A 22,515-nucleotide genomic window follows, 5' to 3' on the forward strand; every position below is an offset into this window, starting at 1 on the left:
TTGCAATAGTCCAGTCTGGACATGAAAAAAGCCTGGATTAGTGTTGGCAACATGATCCGTGAAGCTAAGTTGATCATCCGTTATCACTCCTAGGTTTCTGGCTGTCCTGGAAGGTGTAATGGTCAACGAACCTAGTTGAATCGGAAATATTGTGGTGAATTGTTGGTTCAGACAAGATCACAAGCAGTTCTGTCTTTGCTAGGTTCAGTTGAATCGGAAATATTGTGGTGAATTGTTGGTTCAGACAAGATCACAAGCAGTTCTGTCTTTGCTAGGTTCAACTGCAGATGATGATCCTTCATTCAGAGTGATATGTCACTCAGGCATGCTGAGATGTGTGCAAAAACCATTGGATTGTCAGGCACTAGGGTGGAATGACAAGCGGAGTTGTGTGTCATCTGCATAGCAGTGGTAGGAAAAGCCATGTTTCTGAATGAGAAAACCAAGGGATATAGTTCATATGGAAAAAGCAGTGGTCCAAGCACTGAGCCCTGAGGTACCTCGGTATTGAAACGTTGGGACTCCGAGACGTCACTTCTCCAGGATACTCTAAATTACCTACCCTTTACCTGAGAGGTACGACTTGAACCATAGTAGCGCAGCTCTGTTCCAGAGACACCCATAGCCTCGAGGGTCGACAGGAGGATATGGTGATTGACAGTGTCCGAAGTGGCAGATAGATCCAGTAAAATCAGTACAGATGATTAATGGCACTTTTCCATTCCATAGTACCTCACACGTTGGGTCGTGTCAGCTCACTTAACTTTGGCACAGTTAGCTTTTCTATTGAGGGATTATAGGCGTGTATAGTATATTGGCGCTGCCTACTGCTGTGGTATCACACAAAAAGTGGGGGCAAACAACAGAGGAACATCGTTGGAATGCAGTGTTTCCCATATACATTAATTTATTTTTCAGTCCACTACAAATAGATGTTTGCACATCGCATTTATCACTACCCCTCTGTCTGTAGTGTCAGTCAACGCACTAGTTGGAGCCTCATTTAAGTTGCAAAAAAGTTGTGTATGCATGTTGACGGGTGTGTTCAGATGTGCTGCCCCAAACTGTAAGTCTGGAAAACACTCGTATGGTGTTCCTGATTCTAGGCCTGTGAATGTCATGTTTTCACCGCTAAAAGGGAGTTTGGGAACTTTCTGATGTAAATTTATTAAGCACAGAGGAGAACAGGTTTGTCTCAGTTATCTAAAGTGTGTGCATGTCACATTTTTGTATCAGCTCAGCTCGATTGTAACCTCAACCAATATCTCTATCTGGTACTACGTACAGTATTATTCATTCCAAAAGCTCCCAAAAGTAAGCTGAGTCGACCCAACCCGTGGGGTACTATGCAATGGAAAGCGCCATTAGAGGCTGCCTTTGCCTGCTTAGGGCTTTAATGACAGAGGAGTCCAGTGTCTGTGGAGTGACCACTCTTGAAGCCAGACTGATTGCTGTCTAGGAGGTTATTTTGCATGAAAAATTAGGAAAGCTGGTCAAACACAACACTCAAGAGTCTTTGCAATGAAGGCGAGGAGAGATGCCAGTCGATAGTTTTCTAACATTGCAGGATTGAGTGTGAGTTTTTTTAGAAGCGGGGTTATATGGGCCTCTTTAAAAGCTGTGGGTAATGTACCAGTGGAGGGAGAGGAGTTGATAATGTTGATGAATGCAGGGAGAGGATGTGACCTGAAGGAATGGGAATGGGATCTAGGGGGCAGGTAGATGGGTGGTTAAAAGCAAATATATTGCAAATGTCAGCTTCAGAGAGGAGAGAGAAAGACTGGAGCCAGCAGGCATTAGGAGTTTGGGCATGTGCAAGAGGCGGCAGCACAGAGAAATGACTGCTGATTGCATTGGTTTCTTTACAAATAATTATTCTGATGGTGTATTTTTATTTAAAATTTTACTCAAATTGTTATGCTGGTAATATAATTATAGTTAATATAAAAAGTCAGAGTGTTCAAATTGTTGACACTTGTATTGATTTTTATATTTGACTGAAGTTTCAGGTCTACAACTAAAGTGTTTTTGTTTATACAGTATGTAAAGGCCCAGCTGCAGTTTATAGAGGAGACTCAGCAGCAATTGAGGAAAGAGAAAGCCGAACACTTGACTCTCGAGGCACGTGTTCGAGAAGAAATCAGAAAAGAATTCTCTGAGCTCATCTCCCAGATGCAGGAGGATTACAGGTCAGAGATCACATGTGCTCACACCACTCAATTATGTGTAATTATGGCAAATTAGGAGTCTTTGTGTTTTCGATGACCCCTTTTCTTGCCCATCTTTTACCCTCTTAGTGAGCGCATATCCAGAGAGCGGGAGTTAATTGAGGAACGGTGCGAACGAAGATTGGAAATTTTCAAAAACCTAGTGGGAAAAACAGTCACGGAAGATGACCGTGTGGATTCAACAGGGACGAAATCAGAGGTGCTGTATAAAATTCAACAATTGAAATGTTATCAGATGTGTTTGTGGCCTCTCTAAAATCAATTGGTGCCCTTGTAAATATTTATTTGTAGGAGGAGACCCATGTATCTCTGGACAGCATGCTTGACTCTATTAGTACTGACCTGGTTGGAATCAAAGAAGATGATCAGACTGCCCAGTCCTGCCTGGTGACCTCTGACCCCTCTGTGACACTACATGACCTTGAGAAAAAGGTCATTGAACTCTCAAAACAGCTCAGTGAGGCTCAGAGTCACCTGTCACTCAAAACACACGGTGAGAAACCACTGATTGTGTGAAACCTTGCACCTGCAAAATGCCCAGCAGGTTTCCACAGAATCTGAATACTGGCATTCACAAATTTCGGCACACCCCCACAGCTTCTTATATAAAATGATTATATTTTTGTTAAACGTTCTTTTACCAAAAACTGTATACTAATTTAATCCAATTCAGAATCATGGCTGGGGTTGATTACTATGAAATGCCTTTGTACTTCAAGGGTACCTTGATTATAAAGACTTGTATGCTTTAATACTTAGTTTTCTACTACTAAAAAAATCCTTGGATAGTTTATTATTTTAGAAATTCCAATATATAATACTTATTTCAACCTATGGAGGCCACCATTATGTTCTGTGTGTAGTGCATTCTGGGCCAAATACCTATAAAGGTTGCAGTGGAATATTACAACATTTTATTGTAGTAAATACAATTGTATCTTCTATAAAGTTCTTGCACAGACACCATTGGTTTTGCTGCCATCAACTTTCATTATGCATTTATAGCTCTCATCCTCTGTTTGACGTCATTTTGCAATCTACTGACAGAAGAATTGTTTACCATGTTAACTCACTGTAGTGATAATAGAACTGGTTTGGCCTTTCTAGTGAATTTTTTTTCAAAGCTATGACATTTGCATTGTTTTAACTTTACATTCATATAGCCAATGCTAATCTATAAAGCCATACATGTGTTTATAGTCGTGGTACCCTTTATATAACTTGCTAATAGTTTTCTTAAATGTATCGCACTTTAACTTCCTTGGCTTTCTAATCGTTTGATCTAACACCAAGCCATATATCCAAACAGAGCTGGAGACCCAGAGTCAACTGTCAGATGAACTGGAAGAGATGAAGAAGGTAATAGAAAAACTTTTCAAAGAAACGTGATAATTATAACTTTATCCAAAGTTGCTTACAGCGCTTTCAGGGAATTCATTACAGTAGTTGTATTTCCTGGAAATTGAACCCATTTTTGCAGGGTAGCACATTGGTCTCCAACATGCTGCACGCACGAAGTCTGTTAGTTGCCTGCCAAAGCACATTCTACTAGTAGCCTGGTATATATACATACTCGCGTAAAGGATTATTAGGAACACTATACTAATACTGTGTTTGAACTAGGGATGGGCATAATTAATTGTTAAGAATTTCGTCGATTTCGTAATTTGTTATCAATTAATCTAATGCATTTTTTTTAATCTAACTCCTGTTTCACAAATACTCCGTATGCAGTGCGTTTGCGTATGTGTGCGGCGAATCCGTCAAGCACCCGTTGCTGCTGACCGCTTATTCTGCATAAAACGTTCATGTGATTGACACTTTCTGTGAACACTTTTCCGCATAAACAATAGAACAAAGCATCATTTTTTTACAAAACAATATATTTTAGATATTATTTGACAGACTAGTAAGTGTGGATTAAGGATGTTTAAAATCTCTAGCCTGGTGGTCAGGATCTGAATGGATCAAATCAGCAGTTTTGCAATGGTTTATTTATCTCCACAATAAGCAGAGTAACTTTGCAAGTCTACCCTTCCACATTATATATTTCCTACTATGCATGTATATGATTTCCAAATAATAAACGAGAGTATTCAACGACAAAAAGCGTCTCATATGGAAATAAATCCTCACAATATTATTATTTCTCAAAACTTTATGACAAAAAGAAGCAACTGTATTCCTACAGTTATTCAAAGATGCACACATTATTTTGCATATAATTTTAATATTATACAAAAGTATTCATATAACGGCACGTTTCATATGGCAAATAAATATCATCACATTAACATTACAGCATAATGAAATGAATAAACAGACAATGAAACAGGATTGAAATATAAATTGTATTATTATTACCGGAAAAAAGCAATAGCCTATTGCTAAAATAATCTCTGCGGTAAATGCGTCAAAAACGCTGTTAGCCGCACAATAAGTCTAAATGAGCAATAAAAGTGAAAAAAGCATTATTAGGCCATGTCTCAAAACTTTATTTGACAAAATATATTTAAAAGAAATGTATACTTAGTTATTCAAAGATGCACACATTATTCCATATTACTCCCGTTTATGAGCACGTTTGTCTCTGGCCTCGCTCTGTTATGTAATAGATTGACAGGTGCGCATCTCCGTCTTTCAAACATATATAATTTTGTAATTACTACCTTAGGAAAATTTGCCATGATTTTATCATTTTAAAAATGTTTTTTTTTGCAGATTAAAAACGATTTGTATTTACGCAATTTTACTACAAATACCATGGTTATGGTATATCGTGGAGTTGGAGACCATAGTAAATTTGTGTTTACTGCTGTTTTACAACAAATAAAAACTAAAAGACTATGTTAGTATAATTATACAATGGTAAATGGGGCTCAGAAAACGCACGCTGTTTCACACATACCGTACTCTGTATGCGGAATAAGCCAAGTAAGCGCGGAGGTACCTGTGCATCCCGGTCAGTCTCCTCGGAGCGGCTGTTTTCGGCGGCGGCTGGACTGGCGGTCACCATGGGTTGCGGTCGCGTCTGACCCCAAAACATGCTTTTATTTCTCAAAAAAAAAAAAATCAGTAGACTGGTGCAGAAGTTTTATGCGAGTTACTAAAGTTAGTTATTTTTCACGAGGCTTTAAGTAGCCTAATTTGTTATAGCCTAATGTTAGGAAGGCTAATATCTTGCACTTTCTTCTGGCTTGAATAATTTTGAGTTACATTTTGACAAAACCTTTCAGATCTAAGTGTTATGTTTTTTGTTTAATTTAATGTTAAACATATTTTTTTTGGAACTAATAATGAGGTCTCTGATCTCTGTTTACTGCACAAAAGTAAACCTCTTGCTGGCCAACCAAACACAAACCCCTGTGTTCACTTTACCATGATTAGGCTATATGGTTTTTAAAAGGTAACTTATACTTGTGAAATTAATATAATATCAATAAAAAAAAAATATATATATATATAAGTAAGGGATCTCAGGTTTCGGAAGGAGAATAAAACTGCAATCGTTCCCCGATTTCGGACACAATATGTCTGAGAGCGTTGCTAGAGTACGAATATATTGTATTGCAATATGGAGCGTTTAAGTATTAACACTAAATCAAAACTAAACAACAGATTTGTAAATGAAAGGTTTAATTGCAGTACTGACTTAAAGTTACAGTTGAAATGGTTACACTATAAATGCATGAAATGGTAAATAATACAAACAATTGACTGTTTCCAATGTATGTGAGATATTACCTGATAAGATACACAACAGAGAAAGAAAGTTTAGAAGAAAGAGATTCACACTTGAGAACTGAAATCTAGGCCTAAAGGCCCGAACCCCAGAACTTAGGTGAAGAAAGAAAGGAAAGGGGAAAAGGCCAATGCAAAGGCAAAAGCTAAAATGCAAAGGCCCAGAGCTCATAAAAACCTTGACCTTTATCCTCTATCTCTTGACCATGTGACTAAGCCTAACTTGATACATTCAAATTGACCAATCAGAAGATCACCTGTAACCCCCACTGTACTTGACCAAACCCAACATAATACATTCAAACTGACCAATCAGAAGACCATCTTTAACCCCCACTGTATCGGCTGTGAACAATAGTCTTTGATCACACTATCAGCACAGGAGGTTTTGACAAGTTGTAACCAAGTATTAAATTCCTATATTTTAATTTTAATCTTACAATATATATATATATATATATATATATATATATATATATATATATATATATATATATATATATATATATATATATATATATATATATATATATATATATATATATATATATAATGTGTGTGTATTTACATTATATTGAAAAGTAAACCATATCTTGGTTTTACTGCAGAGAAAGTTACATTCCTGTTGAACATCCCCACAAGGCTCATTATGTGGCTCATTATGCAACCCTTATGTCTCTCAGCTGTCAATCACTGATTATTCAGGAGCTTTCCCGCCTCCACGCATACAGCCTTTCCCAAGCAAAAGTGTCTTAGAAATTGTAAATCAATATCTTGCTTTATGTGAATAAGTAGGCCGAATGATTTTCACATCATTTTGAAGAAAAAACTCTAGACTACTAGATCCTGTTTTGAAAAGTCTTGGGAAAACATGTTTAGAATTAGTTTTGTGGACTTATATCAGTGACTTAAAATTTTTGCTTTTTCAAAAACCATGCATAAAAATTTTTCTCTAAAAAAATACAAACATGTACATACATGTTGATTATATGATATTGTAGCCCAGTTTGTGATGAACACAGTGTTGTTAGACTTTTGCCATTAATATGTTTTTACGCAACTGAAAAAAGCACAAATGTCAGTGCATGTCAAAACTTCCCCAGGGCCCTAAAAAACCCTTAGACCCCAGAGGGTTAATTATACGTGGCATTGATTCAACAAGGTGCTGAAAGCATTCTTTAAAAATGTTGGCCCATATTGATAGGATAGCATCTTGCAGTTGATGGAGATTTTTGGAATGCACATCCAGGGCACGAAGCTCCCATTCCACCACATCCCAAAGATACTCTATTGGGTTCAGATCTGGTGACTGTGGGGGCCATTTTAGTACAGTGAACTCATTGTCATGTTCAAGAAACCAATTTGAAATGATTTGAGTTTTGTGACATTGTGCATTATCCTGCTGGAAGTAGCCATCAGAGGATGGGTACATGATGGTCATAAAAGGATGGACATGGTCAGAAACAATGCTAAGGTAGGCCCCGGCATTTAAACAATGCCCAATTGGCACTAAGGGCCCTAAAGTGTGCCAAGAAAACATCCCCCAAACCATAACACCACCACCAGCCTGCACAGTGGTAACAAGGCATGATGGATCTATGTTCTCATACGTTTACGCCAAATTCTGACTCTACCATCTGAATGTCTCAACAGAAATCGAGACTCATCAGACCAGGCAAAATTTTTCCAGTTTTTAACTGTCCAATTTTTGTGAGCTTGTGCAAATCGTAGCCTCTTTTTTTTCTATTTGTAGTGGAGATGAGTGGTACCCGGTGGGGTCTTCTGCTGTTGTAGCCCATCTGCCTCAAAGTTGTGCGTGTTGTGGCTTCACAAATGCTTTGCTGCCTACCTCGTTTGTAACAAATGGTTATTTCAGTCAAAGTTGCTCTTCTATCAGCTTGAATCAGTCGGAACATTCTCCTCTGACCTCTAGCATCAACAAGGCATTTTGGCCCACAGGACTGCCGCATACTGGATGTTTTTCCCTTTTCACACCATTCTTTGTAAACCCTAGAAATGGTTGTGCGTGAAAATCCCAGTTACTGAGCAGATTGTGAAATACTCAGACCGGCCCATCTGGCACCAACAACCATGCCACGCTCAAAATTGCTTAAATCACCTTTCTTTCCAATTCTGACATTCAGTTTGGATATTATTATTATTATTGTATCTACACTCTAAAAAACGATTCGTTGGCTGAACAACCATAACTTATGAAAGTAATTGGATTAAACACAAAAAACTTAGTATTTATAACTTTTCAACCTCTACTTAACATATTTAGTATGTGTAACACAAAAATTTAAGTTACCAGGTGAACTTAAATATATCCAAAAATAAAATGAAAAAACATAAGTAATGCTAACTACTTTAACAATTGCATCAAAATTAAGTAAATCTAGCATAACATTTTAAGTAACTATAGATCCACGTGATTTCCCATGATGCCTTTCCAGCCAAAAATTATGACATCTGTCGTAGCCATTTTGTGAAGCGCATGCCCTGTAAAAAATCCAACTTCAAAATGTTCTTTTAACAAAAAACAAAGTTTTTCTTGTTAAAGGGCATCAGTTCATTAATTTGTGTTCACTGAATGAAATAAGCATAATCATCCTGCTAACAAATATCATTTGTTGACTGGAGTTTTAAGTTTTTGTCCAATTTGTTTACCCAACTTGCCAAATTGAGTAATCTGAACAAGCAATTTAAAAAAAAACAATGGTCTGAATAGTTCCCAGCATGCATTGCGACATGTTCACTTCTTTGGTTAATATTTACTAAAAAAAGATGACTGTTTTAATGTTTGCTGGCTTTATTTATGTTGATATGTTGTTAATGTTAGTTATATGTTGTATTTAGAGTTATTTTGAAAAAAATTATGTTTGTTCATTCTTACCATGATTGAGAAGTGTGTGCTCAGTGTAGAGGGCAACACAGTGGGTTAGCGCGCATCTTTAGTTCCTCACAGCAAAAAGGTCTCTGATTCAAGCAAGAGCTAAGTCAGACAAAGACTTTGTTCAGCAGACCTTTCTGTGTACACTCCCACAGTCCAAAACATGCAGATTATTGGGTATACTAAATTGCTCCAACTTCACTCTAAAATATGTGTTGGATTTACTTAAAATATATATGCACCATTTTTGCAGCACACTTTTTAAGTAATCCCAACTTGGAATAATTGTACTTAAAATAAACAAGAAAATGTGTGTTATATGAACTTAAATATTTGAGTTCATCAACATTCTTTACTTAAAAATGTAGGTACATAAAACACAGGTTTTCTTGTTAATTTTAAGTAAAACTATCAAAGTTGGGAATACTTAAAAAGTGTGCTGCAAAAATGGTGCATATATATTTTAAGTAAATCCAACACATCATTTTTTAGAGTGTATATCTATATATATATATATATTATTTTTTTAAACAAGGATAACGCATATCAGCAAGTAAAATAAATAAAAATCAACAAGTTTGAGTAGACTATATTAAAAAGTAGCCATCCAGATGGTTTTATCTATTGTAATAGCCCTTGTTCACTAAAAGGTAAGTTGGAGACCCCTGGTCTAGCATTATAATAAAGGATTTGCATGGGTCACTTTCTCTTCAAAAAAATATAAGTTGTGTCTTGTTCTGTTGGTTTTAGACTCTGGAGAGCCACAAGCAAAGACAATCGGAGCTAAGTGAAATCTGCAGCCAGAAAGACGAGATCATCTCCAAGCTCCAGAAAGCTTTGGACCAACATGTAGAAAGTACTGCTAAGGATGTGAGTGTAAAACTGAAAAGAATGATATTTTGAAATGGATAAAGTAATTGTTTTATGAATAGTTAATACTATTACATAACAAAATCAGCGCATTACATGTTCTTGTTTCGTTGTGGTTTTGTAGATATCTCTGATCGACTCCATCAAGAAGGAGAATATCCATCTCAAAACATCTCATTGCACATGTTCAGAACAGAGGCCCAGCTCACGGTTCGAAAGCAGAAAACGGCATCAAGAGGGGGAGGGGCTTGATGGGCAGCCCCCTCTCAAGAAAGGTATAAACTCCGCCCCATCTGCTGATATTGCCTCCCAGCTTTTGCCACGACCAGAGGAGCAGGTCGGGTCACAAATCGTCAATACCTCCACGGTCGAAAGCAGCTCTCTGGAATAAAGAAATAATTGTGAAATTGTGTTACCAAAAAGTTATGAGTGCGTGATAAGCTCTGTTTCATAATGCTACTATGAAGTGTACTGTTTTTATCAGATCAACTGAATAAAGAAAGATTTATTTTGCTCATGGAAAACATAACATAATGAACAAGTCAAATAAGGGGGCAATCTCATTTTTTAATTATACTGCTATCATAACTACAAACACAATGATGCACATCATAAGATTTCACATTTAAGTGCCCTGCCAGAATAAAACTGAAAATGAGTTTGTTTACACCCCCATGTGCAAGAGGCAACAAATTGGGAATGTGTGAATAAGACAAACTAATTTTCATATTAAGCAATATTTAAATTGCAACATAATACAATTTTATATGTAAGCAATAAGGTACGAGAGGCTGTGCTGTATCGTGAATAAGTAACGGCTGAAGGGCGTTGTTATATTTTTCCAATATTAAAGGAAAAAAATAGTAGTGCAACTTTCATGAAGTTAAATTAATAAAAGCATTCCTTCCGCTAGAAAAAATAGTCCCTGACTGCGAAAAACAACATGAAAGTTCAAATAAAAACAACAAACTGTTCTCAGACTTTGTCTCATATGTTTATGTCTTGCTAAGGGTGTTGCTAAGGGCGCAGTGATATTAAATAGAACCGTTGGGTGAAGCGGTCATAGCAGTTTTTTATTGCGAATAAAGCACACCTATTGACCAATCAGTCTCAAGGATTGGAAGTAGCCGTTTTATAATAAGCACATATAAATCTATTATTGCATGCTTAATAGTCATAAGACCACATCCCCCATATACATAAACAAATATTCATAATATTTATAGGTCCCCCGGAGGACCCCACAGTCCAAGAAGACACTGGAGATAAAAGGTGTGTTCGACATCGGCTGTGGCTGGATGTAACCGATCGGCGAGATTAGCCGCGTGCAGGTGGGGAGGAGCTGAAATTGGAGACGTGAAGTCGGACGCGCTGTGGTTCCCGTAGCTTGCTGCATTTACGTCAGGGATGGCTGATCACGTGCCGTTTGCTTGCTTAATCGCATTCAACATGATTTGTAATATGTAAACTACATAAAAAGTTAATTATACTGTTTTGAATGTCCGTGTATGAGCATGAGTGGAACTGAAGAGGCTTACAGCAGTGTTTTTACAAGAATAAAGAATTCAACATAAGCATATATTATTTAAATACCAATGTAGTGGGGTCTACGTTTTTTATCCATTTTATTTTGATGACGATGACACAATATAACATCGCGACTACATGAAAAGAGCTTTAACTGTTATAAAAATACAGATTTGTGAGCATTTGTGGAACTGAAGGCGTGAAAATAAGCATGAAATACACGTGATTGTTGTCATGTGGTGAATCCGACCAATGGTGAAACAGCTGTGTCGTCATTACAGCCCATGCAGCTCCTCTTCGCGAACTGCGCTGGCTAACTCAGGCGGCTGATCTCGAACCGCACTCACGGTACTTAAAAAACATATGACATTAGGCTTGTTTGAGATGAGCAAATTCTGCGCAGAATCGATCACCGGTGATCCGCGCAAGATGCATGTCGGTTAGAAAAGTGTCCGACTTACGTCCGACTTGCTCTGATGTCACGCTGACGTGTGCAAAATAACTCTCGTGATGGAGAGGCGGGTTTGTCGGATTCTACAGCCGAGCGCAGTTGCTCACCACCGACTGCGTTGACGAAAAGCACGATGGGAAAAGACTTGCTGACGACACAGCTTAATGCTCATTGGCCAGGTTATGTCAGCTGACGACTTGTTAATTCTAAAAACTCTAATTCCTGTAGTCGTTTTTATATTAATTGAATTGTTCTTTATTATGACATTTATATTTTTTATGAATTCCTGTAAACTTCTGTATTGGTGTTGATGTATTTGTACTGTGAGCTGTTTATATTTCACACAACAGAAACGAATTTGTATTACCACTAGATTTATTCATCCCAACATTTACTAAGTAACCTTTTCCAGTAACGAACAGTTCACCTTCGTTGATTCTCCTTATAAACATCTTTACGTAAATGAATTTATTGGTATTTAAGTTGTATCTATTTAATCCGCGATAAAGTATGCGAACGTGATCTCTGCCTATGCTGACGTTTGTAGTCGACTGGACTGCGAGATTGGTGAAGTGTCTGACTTAAAAGCTCTTTTTTCACTCCTCCCCTTACTGCAGCCGTCTGCTCTCGTCTGAATTTCAGGCAAGGCAAGCTGCATCTCAAACAAGCCTACAGTCACGTGCCTGCAGCGCGAGCTGAAGTCGGACAAAAGTACTAACCAAAATGCACTGCTTCAAGTCAGCCGCCGATCGGTCTGCGCAGCGCCGCATGAAGTCGAACACACCTAATGGGTGTCAAGACTCCGCCCACCTTGAGGTCAAAGGTCAGCTTGAATGTTGTCATATTGAATCAAGACAGAAAGATAAGCGGATCACAGATCTGGAGCAGGAATGCCACACATTGAAAGTCTGCATTGAGGAGTTAAAGTCTAAGCTGGAGGAAACACGTTTAGATGAGCATTTTCAACACGAGAAGGATTACAAAAGCAAAACAAAGCTAGCATCTGTGGAGACCAAACCTATGATGAAAGTAATGGATCAAAGCAATATGAAGGCAGAGGTTGTGTCCATGGAGACAAGCCACAGCAACACAACACTTTTAGAAAGTGTTTATCAAGAACTGGCCACTGCAAAGTCCCTAATAACTAAGCAGGATCATGAAATGGAAGAAAAGAACAAACTCATTAAAACACTTGAACAGGAAATTACACAACTGAAACAGGAACTTGAAAACTTTGCAGTGTAGGGTGATTTAATGTAGAAAACAGTAAATCACACACACAGTTTTGGGTTTTTTACAGGCAGGGTCACAAATGTTAATCCACCGTTTTGAAAGCATCTATATTATTGATAAATATCCTCAATATTTACTTAACCCATGTTGTTATCTGTTTGATTTATTATATTCTTAAATTTTTTTTAACACATTACAAAAACAAAGTTTGCTCTGTTCTGCTGTAAAATACTGAAATGTTTTGTTGTAAGTGCAATTTTGGATTGTTTTACCAGCTGAGGGAACCATCAGTCACGTTATTTTACATGAATCCTTTTTACTGATTATGAAAATGGTCCTTTTGTTTTGAATTCAAGTAAATAGCAGTTTTAGTTGTGATTACTTGCATAAAAATCTTATTTTGCAATCAGTCTACATTTTGGTTAACAAAAGTGAATCATACTTGGCACTAGCTTACTGTAATCACTTATGGCCAGCTTCCCAGACAGTTTAGATTAAAGGGACATTCCACGGTTTTTAAAATATACTCATTTTCCAGCTCCCCTAGAGTTAAACATTTGACTTTTTACCGTTTTGGAATCCATTCAGCTGATATCCGGGTCTGGCGCTACCAATTTTAGCTTAGCTTAGCACAATCCATTGAATCTGATTAGACCATTAGCATCGCACTCAAAAATAACCAAAGAGTTTCAATATTTTTCTTATTTAAAACTTGACTCTTCTGTAGTTACATCGTGTACTAAAACCGACAAAAAATTAAAAGTTGTGATTTTCTAGACAGATATGACTAGGACTATACTCTCATTCGGGCGTAAAAATCAAGGACTTGCAGATGTAACATGGCTGAAGGAGCCGCAACAATATTACGCAACAGTCAGAAATAGTCCCCTAAGTAACTTTCAATACCAGGGGATTATTTTTGGCTGCTGCGTTTTATCACTTCGCCTGCTGCAGCAAATGTCTTGATTATTACACCAGAATGAGAGTATAGTCCTAGCCTTATCTGACTAGAAAATCACAACCTTAATTTTCTGTCGGTCTTAGTACACAATGTAACTACAGATCAGTCGAGTTTTAAATAGAAAAATATCAAAACTCTTTGGTTATTTTTTTGTGCGATGCTAATGGTCTAATTAGATTCAATGTATTGTGCTAAGCTATTCTAAACAGTGTTTCCCACAGGATTTTGAGAGACTGTGGTGGTGATGACGTCACCAGCTAATTAGCATATATGTGACGTCATCATGTCGTGTTTGAGTTTGATAGTGTTGGCACCTGAAATATGTTTCACTTCTACTCTTTGATCTGTATTTGATCTGTATTATATATCGAATTATATTTTAAGCCGAATTAAGCTGTTTTAAATAGTGAAATAAAAACGTAAATGGGAATCATGAAAATTCTATTTTTGGGGGTCAGTGTTGATTCTGTGGTGGGCCACCACAAATAAATCAATGCATGGGAAACACTGCTAAAAGTGGTAGCGCCAGAACTGAAGATCAGCTGAATGGATTCCAAAACGGTAAAAATCTTAATGTTTAACTCTAGTGGAGCTGGAAAATTAGTATATATTTTTTAAAAAGGTGGAATGTCCCTTTAAGCTAGGACTAGATCTTAGTTATGGTAGGAAATGTAAGTTTTTTTTAAACATACCTTACAAAATCATTACTGGTGTCCATCTTTAGACAAAACAATAGCACTGATATATTTTAAATATATGTCAGTGCAAGTTGTTATAAGTTAAAGGTGACATAGAATGATTGAACGGGGTATTTATCCTTGTTCTGTATGTGACATGTAGACAAAAACATTTTTGTTTGGGTCTGTAATGCCTTAGAACAGTGGTTCTCAGCTCCAGTCCTCGTGACCCACTGCTCTGCATATTGTGCATGTCTCCCTTATTTAACACACCTGATTCAGATCATCAGCTCATTAGGATAGAGTCTATGAACTGAACTGAGTGTGTCAGATATGAGAGACATCCAAAATGTGCAAAGCGGCGGGTCCCGAGGACTGGAGTTGAGAACCACTGCCTTAAAAGCTTCCTAAAAACCTCTCCCAGATAGCTCTATTAGGGTGGGGGATTTTAAACAAGTGGTTTTGCACCTATTTGGCTCCCCCTACTGGCTTAACTTGCAATCTCATTACTGATTGGCTGACTTTGCTGCCACTCAAAAAATTTTGCCAATTATTTTAAAGTGGAGGGGCAGTGAGATGCCTGTGATGTCATAAGCATCAGTTTTTCAGATTGGGCCGTTTTCTGGCTGACATTTCTAAAAGAGGAATTTCTATGAGACTGAGATGTTTAGCATGTTTAGCACTTTTTGTATGTTTGTGAATGCGGGTAGACTACCATTATTCAACAAAGACAAGATAAAATGGTTTTTCATTCTCTGTCCCCTTTAAGACAACTCATAGTCTGGGATTAGCTTAAGCCCTGTCTGGGAAACCGCTTATAGTGTGTCTGAGCACTATCCTCAGAAAGTTTGTATTTAAATGCACTTGCTCGGTTGATCTGTCAAAGATATTGTACCTGATAGCTACATTTTTAAGATTAATGATCTTCCCACACAAAAGACAGTGATTTATTTGAGTCATTTAACAGCCTTTTTTATTATTTATTGTAGGTACTATCAGCCGTTTCCCCTACTGAAAGTCACTTGCACTGTTTTTAATCACGTTTATAAATGATTGTTAGAATAATGTCTAGTATTGACTCAGATTAACTTTATTGTTATGTTTTTTTCTTCACCCAGGTTGAAGGAAGAGATTAAAACTAGCGAGCAAAAGGTGAACAGTCTGACAGTCGACCTGCGCAGGAAAGATGATGATTCATCAGATATTCGAGAGAAACTTTGCGACTCAAAAAAGCAGATACAGCAGGTGCAGAAAGAGGTGAGAAATCACTCATCCCGAAACTTCATCTTCTGTGCCGAAATGTGTCATATCTTGAATTGAGCCTAACTGACCTTTATGCGCTTTCATAGATCTCTTCAATGCGCGATTCAGAAAAATCTTTAAGACTGAAGCTCAGCGATTTAGAAAAGATTTAATTGCAACTTCAGAATGAGATCGCGAGCAGGGACCGTGTCATCCAACAGCTGAAAGCCGTAAGCATCATCCAGCGATGAATACCAAAGTACATGTCCTCATTGCTTTTTATTAGAATTCAAATATTGAGTTATTTTTCATTGATCCCAAATAGAGCATGCAAGCGACGTCACTGCGACGTCATCGCGCAATGTACTGTGAGGAGTGTCCGCCATTTTGTGAGGCCACACAAACACAAGCCGGTAACAGGTTGTATGAATAAGATGTGAATATTTATGTATGGGTATGCTTAAAAATAGTTTAAAACAAGGTGGATTGTACAGAGACAAACTCCTACCTGACGCCAAGAAACGCTATGTTGAAAAAATCCACTTTATTGGAAATGTCGATCCTTATGAAGTCCCAAAAGACCAGTGGATCCGCGACCCTGACTCCTTACCTCCAATCACTTTTCCTGATATTTTTACTTATTTTGTTTGTGGTGTCAGTGCCTATACTGCTGAACAATTTCGCAATTATAAGTCTCTGGAAGCCCACGTTCAGTTTACGAATGGTTGGGTACATGACCTGGAGAGTTTTAAACCTGTCAACGGTGAAAACACTGTAGTCCGAACGAAGGTAAGTTAATTTACCAGTTTTCTTTCTTTTAGCATTTTTCTGTAACCGATAAATATGTATTACATACAATATATAAATAAATCAACGATTAAAACACTGTCGTCCGAACGAAAAGTAACTTAACCGGCTTTCGTTCTAAATATAGCCTTAAAGGGATAGTTCACCCAAATATGAAAATTCTGCCATCATTTACTCACTCTCGTGTTGTTGCAGACCCGCGTGGATGTCTTCGTTCTGACAAACCCAGGGGGGGATGTTTTGAGGGATGTTTGTGGCCAGGCTGTTTGTGGATCCCATTCACTTACATGGTAGGAAAAAATAATACTATGGAAGTAAATGAGATCCACAAACAGTTTGGTTACAAACATTTCTCAAAATATCTTCCTTTGTGTGGATCAGAGCAGGGACATTTGTGCAGGTTTGTAACAACACGAGAATGTAAATGACACATTTTTGGGTGAATTACACTTTGTCTGTTGTTTAAAGGAATAACATAGAAAACACATAAACATTACAATATTAACTTTTTTGTCTTTGTTAAGGTCATGCACTCTCAGCGACTGAACGAACCGCCTTTAAAGCCATGGGTGATCGTCAGCAGCAGTGGAAAGGTGGAGTGTGCACACTGCACATGTATGGCAGGGGTAGCGGAAACATGTACCCACGTAGGCGCTCTCTTGTTTAAAATGGAGGCTACTTTTCGGATTCGTGGGAATAAAACTGTCACTGATGTACCAGCATATTGGGTTTTGCCCAGCAATTTGAGCAAGATTACAGCTGAAGTGGGCTACAAGATTGACTACACCTCATCTGCTAGGCAAAAAAATTGCTTGATCAGCGCATAACTGCACCCTCCACTGCGCCAGGCATAAGGAGTCGTCCGAAAAAAAGGAAAATTCCCCTAGCAAAACTTGATGAGTTGTCACCTGTGCTTGACACACTGCTGCAGCATAGCAAGGCTGTTTGTTTGTCAGGGATGAATGACTATTACACACTGTACACAGACACAGTTCACCCCTCTGCGGTGCCCGAGTCCCTTGCAACATCTCTGTATGATAAAAAAATAGATTCCCATAGAGTGCTGAAGTCATGACGTCACTTTGTAGGCCAACCCGGAAGTTAGCGGCGCATGGGTTCCCTCGATCGAAAAGCCATTCATTTTTCCCATAGACTTTTGGAAAATCGCAAAAAATAAGATCTGTGTTCAACAAAGAGTTATGAACCTTACACGTTTTGTCTATCAAGATAATCTTTATAAGTTAATCGAAAATGTATACATTTGAAGCCTAAATAAAGCCGTCAGATATAAAATGCTAACGGTATGCTATAAACGGACTACAGCGCACCGGTCGCGGATCAACGTCATCATCAAGCGTCCTCAAACTTTATTTAAAAAACACGCTCGCTCATTATGATCTGCGCTGTTTATGGACACTTATCCACTTTTTCATGAGAAATATTGCCCATTCGTTATTTCCAGAAATGTTAGAAATTTTGTTTACCCGTGCCTCTTTGAGATTTTTTGTTAATGTTTTATTTATTTATTAGTTTATTATTTCGTTAGTTTATATAAACCTTAATATTATTTTCTTTATGATTAAGGTTATTATGCATGATCATTGTGCCCCAAATAAACTTTAAAGATTATCTTTCACTGTATTATGTTTGATTGTATGTTTGCATGCCATTTGCTAATTCGCCAGAAAAAAAACATCTCAGAAGCCCTAGCTATTGCCGTATCAATTTCCAATCTTATGTACTTTTTCTTACTTAGACGATAGAAAACCATAGATCGAGGAGAGAGAACCACTATAAATCTGGACATAACAGTGCAGCTTAGATGCTGGTTTACTTACCGGTATTGTAAGGGCCAGCATGAGGGACAAGGTTTATCAAGTCTTATTAAGTAAAACTATGGAGAGATAGAGGAGTTAAATAAAGTGTTCTATGTATTTATAAGATAACTATACAATCTCTGAACAAACAGAACACAGTTAAATTCCAAACATTTAATATAATAGTTATATATAATTATATATGTTGAATTTAAAGAGAATTGTCCAATAGCATCAATGCTTAAATACAATATATTATAATTAAACCATACATGTTCCCTAAATAAACCATATATACTAATTTTGTTCACATTTTCTATATATTTTTACCTGGTAATCCACAAGCCCCAATGTGAGAGCCTGTGTAGTAAATTTTATCTCACATTACTGTGAGCTGACTGGTGTATAGTTACAACAGTATACAATAATTTAACATTTAATTTTTGGTATTTGTTAGACAAGTGACTTACAGTGCATTCAAGCTATAGATATCAGCGTGTTCTCTGGGAATTAAACAAAAGTTAACAAAATGCTCCAATCACTGATCCACAGAAACATTGCATCAAGTTTTGTAGTAAACATCTTTATTTTCATAAAATAAGTAAACTGAAAACAAACTATATACTATAATTCACATGACAAGCATCTTTCATCGACGACTTGTGGTTGCGGACAAAACAAAACATGTCTAACTACAGTCTCTCCACAGTACAACAATATTTGGAAAAACTACAATTTGAAAAGACTAAATATATAACGTTATGTATATTAACTGAAAGGTAAACTTCTGAGAACGTGAGGCTGAAAGGCTAGTGACAGATTTGTCACGATGACGTCTAAACTCCCCGCCAAGGATGTAGTCCCTATTAGCAACTTGTTAGCAACCACCGTTTTTAAGGCACAATAAAGTTTAAAAAAATCACAAGCAGATTTTAACTGGTGTATTTTATGTCATAGAACAAAACGTGAAAATATTTAGAGGTTTTGTTAACCACAGACCTTATTTCAGGCGATTTAGCAAAAACCCATTCAAAAAACCCATAGACTTCAGGGCGAGGGAACCCGTAGTGCTAAAATGCTAACTCACTTCCGCGTTTTAGCCTACAAAGTGACGCCATTACTTCGGCACTCTATTACCTTTCAGCTATCCAACTACACTGTGAGAAATACAGAGATGCTGCAAATGTGACTGATGAGCAGGCATCAGCTATTGAGATGTGCACAAGACAACAGCATAAATCTTCTGCTTGGTATGCAAGTCGGACTGGAAGAATTACTGCCTCAAACATGCATGCAGTCTTTGCCACCAGTATGGAAAAGCCAGCCCTGACTGTTGTTAAAAAGGTATGCAACCCACAAAACACAGTGTCCACTGTACAAACCAGATGGGGTATAGAGCATGAGATTGATGCTCAAAAGGCCTACCTTCACACCAGAGCCCCACATCACACAAACCTAAAAGTGAAAGAGTGTGGTTTTATAATTAACCCCAGGTTTCCAGAAATTAGAGCCTCTCCTGATGGACTTACAATGTGTGATTGCTGTGGAAAAGGCTGCCTTGAAGTTAAGTGTCCCTTCAAATATAGATCATGCAGTATCCAACAGGCCTTAGAAACAAAGGACAAAGACTTCTGTCTCGAATTGTCAGATGAAAAGCTTCAGCTTAAGAAAACACACAGTTATTATACACAGACACAAATCTTTGTCACTGGATCCAACCACTGTGACCTTGCTGTTTGGACTCTGGAGGACTTTGTTGTAGTACGGGTCTTTCCAGACCAAGAATTCTGGGATCTACGTCTACAGAAAGCACAAATGTTTTTTGAAAAAGTTTACCTTCCAGAGCTTGTAGCCAAATATTATACCAAAGAATACACCACAGGTACTATAAGCTAAGTTTGTTCTCAACATGATTGCACTGTATGTAATGTATTTACATATGAAATTTGTTCTCAACATGATTGCACTGTATGTAATGTATTTACATATGAAATTTGTTCTCAACATGATTGCACTGTATGTAATGTATTTACATATTAAGTTTGTTCTCAACATGATTGCACTGTATACAATATTTACGTATGAAGTTTGTTCTCAACATGATTGCACTGTATACAATATTTACGTATGAAGTTTGTTCTCAACATGATTGCACTGTATACAATATTTACATTTGAAGTTTGTTCTCAACATGATTAAGTTTGTTCTCAACATGATTGAACTGTATACTAATATATATATCAGTTTCTGAAGATGTTTGCACAGGCAAGTTTACATTTGTGACTGGATAGATTCAACTAATCCCCCCCCCCAAAAAAAAATGTTGCTGTTGATTTTGTACTTGCAAATTTCATTTTTATTAAAAAGTGTCTACAAATTCATATTGTGTCAGTCTTCAAATGAAGTATTTAAACATACAAACATGTCATCAAAACTAATATTACAACAACTGTAATATACATATATACAACATTAAAATGAAACCGTTTTAACATGCACATTTTTCATTTTCATCTGGTTTTACAACCACACTGGGACACATGTTAAGAAGTATACAGCAAACATTCACTATCTTGTCAAGAAGTGTCATATCCTCCCCCTCACATGGCAGTAACATACTAATTGGTATTTTCTTATGTAACATTGTGTACTTGTTGCGCATACTGCCAATCACCCTTTCAACATGAATCCTCAGGTGTGCTATCGCTCGTGTGTTTTCCACAGCCTTAGCGTCTAGCTGACATCTTCCTTTAGTGAACGCAGGAACTTTGACCTCTGCACACATCATCCCCACACTATCCTTGATATTGAAGCCTCGATCAGCTAGTACCAAGTCACCAGGTAAGAGTTTGTTAAGAAGGCCACAGTTTTCAGTTATTTGCTTGTCAGAGGCACGCCCACCCCATCCCTTGGAAATAAATGATACAGCACCTTGTGGTGTAATACCAATGAGGTATTTAATGGTGTGTGTACCCTTGTAATGAGAAAAGGCCTGTGCACGTGCCTTTAGATTTGATGGCCTTTCTATGCGTATTTCAAAGCAGTCGACTATAATAGCAACACGTTTCCCAAAAGCTTCCAAAAATTGATGTGGCATTGTAGCTTGCAAGCAATGCCTCTCTGGCCAGCACACCAATGGATTAAGCCGTGCATTCAAAACATCTATGGTGTCAGTAAAGGCAGTGGAAAGAGTTGTACGCGAAACATTAAAGAGATGGGCAAGGTGCTGTACAGGAAGATCAAGCCTCAGACGTATGAGTGTCAACAAAAGCATTTGAAAGGATGACAACTTTTTGTTAACTGGCAGGAAAGGCTTAACATTGGTGAACACTGACAATAAAATGGCAAAGCATGGAATTCCTGTGTAGTACCTGACCTTATTTGTGTTACCCTAAAAAATTCCTCATTCATCTTTCTCTTGTTCAGCTCACTCCTAAGCTCCTTGTTCTCCTGCAACAGACGGTTGATTTCTGCACTGTTGCGCTCACAAAACTGACACTCTGTTCTTGGTCTCTTAACTGTTGTTTCATCTTCTGCCTGGTTTTCACATTCCTCATCCTCTGCGTCTTCCACATCCGCCCATTCTCCACATTCATCTTCTACAGCTTCCACCTCTGCATGGTCACTACCTCCCGCATCTGCTGCCACTTCTGCCTCTGCCTGGTCATCACCTTCCTTTTCTTGTGCTGCTTCCACCGGTTTTCTTTTTTCTTCATCTTCTACAGTGGTTTCTCCCTGCATTTGAGAGTCGCTGTCGTCTACTGCTACTGGCACGGTCATTTGTTGTCGTTGTAATCGGCGAGAATACCGGTCTGATTTGGTAGCACGCACTTCAGAGTGTCCCAGGTGCAGTGTTGGAGCCCAGTCAGGATTGGACTCATCCATTTCATATGCTGGTTTACTTACAAGAAGACATCAATAAATTAATACAGAACAAACTACTGCTGTGAAACAAATCATTTTTAAACAACATAGAAAATACCATTTTAAGATGCATATTAAAGAAATCACACCTAACTTAAAGGAACACGCCCACATCTTGGGAATTTAGGTTATTCACTGTATCCC

General features: G+C 37.7%; 1 protein-coding gene and 1 pseudogene across 6 annotated transcripts in view; one reads left to right on the forward strand and one right to left on the reverse strand.

The window, feature by feature from the left end:
* The window catches only part of LOC129417105 (kinesin-like protein KIF20B), a 32,211-nt gene extending 13,198 nt beyond the window's left edge, over window positions 1-19,013 (forward strand). Inside the window, exons 14-23 of one of the 6 annotated variants that reach the window (XR_012370466.1) lie at window positions 2,041-2,189; window positions 2,298-2,427; window positions 2,520-2,721; window positions 3,538-3,587; window positions 9,613-9,732; window positions 9,857-10,007; window positions 15,700-15,838; window positions 15,931-16,053; window positions 16,149-16,612; window positions 17,155-19,013. Coding sequence is in view for 4 of the 6 variants with exons in the window: in XM_073869407.1 (XP_073725508.1) it covers window positions 2,041-2,189; window positions 2,298-2,427; window positions 2,520-2,721; window positions 3,538-3,587; window positions 9,613-9,732; window positions 9,857-10,123 (918 nt within the window). In the remaining 2 variants the exon portion in view is untranslated. Of the gene's footprint in view, window positions 1-2,040; window positions 2,190-2,297; window positions 2,428-2,519; window positions 2,722-3,537; window positions 3,588-9,612; window positions 9,733-9,856; window positions 10,446-10,958; window positions 12,945-15,699; window positions 15,839-15,930; window positions 16,054-16,148; window positions 16,613-17,154 lie in introns of those variants that run through there. The other 5 variants (XM_073869408.1, XM_073869407.1, XM_073869410.1 and 2 more) reach the window with 5 other exon arrangements.
* Window positions 19,014-20,780: 1,767 nt separating this feature from the next.
* LOC129445925 (uncharacterized) lies at window positions 20,781-22,501 on the reverse strand (annotated as a pseudogene).
* Between the last annotated feature and the right edge of the window lie 14 nt (window positions 22,502-22,515).

Source organism: Misgurnus anguillicaudatus, chromosome 7 (genome assembly GCF_027580225.2).
Source record: "Misgurnus anguillicaudatus chromosome 7, ASM2758022v2, whole genome shotgun sequence".
Lineage (NCBI taxonomy): Eukaryota > Metazoa > Chordata > Actinopteri > Cypriniformes > Cobitidae > Misgurnus > Misgurnus anguillicaudatus.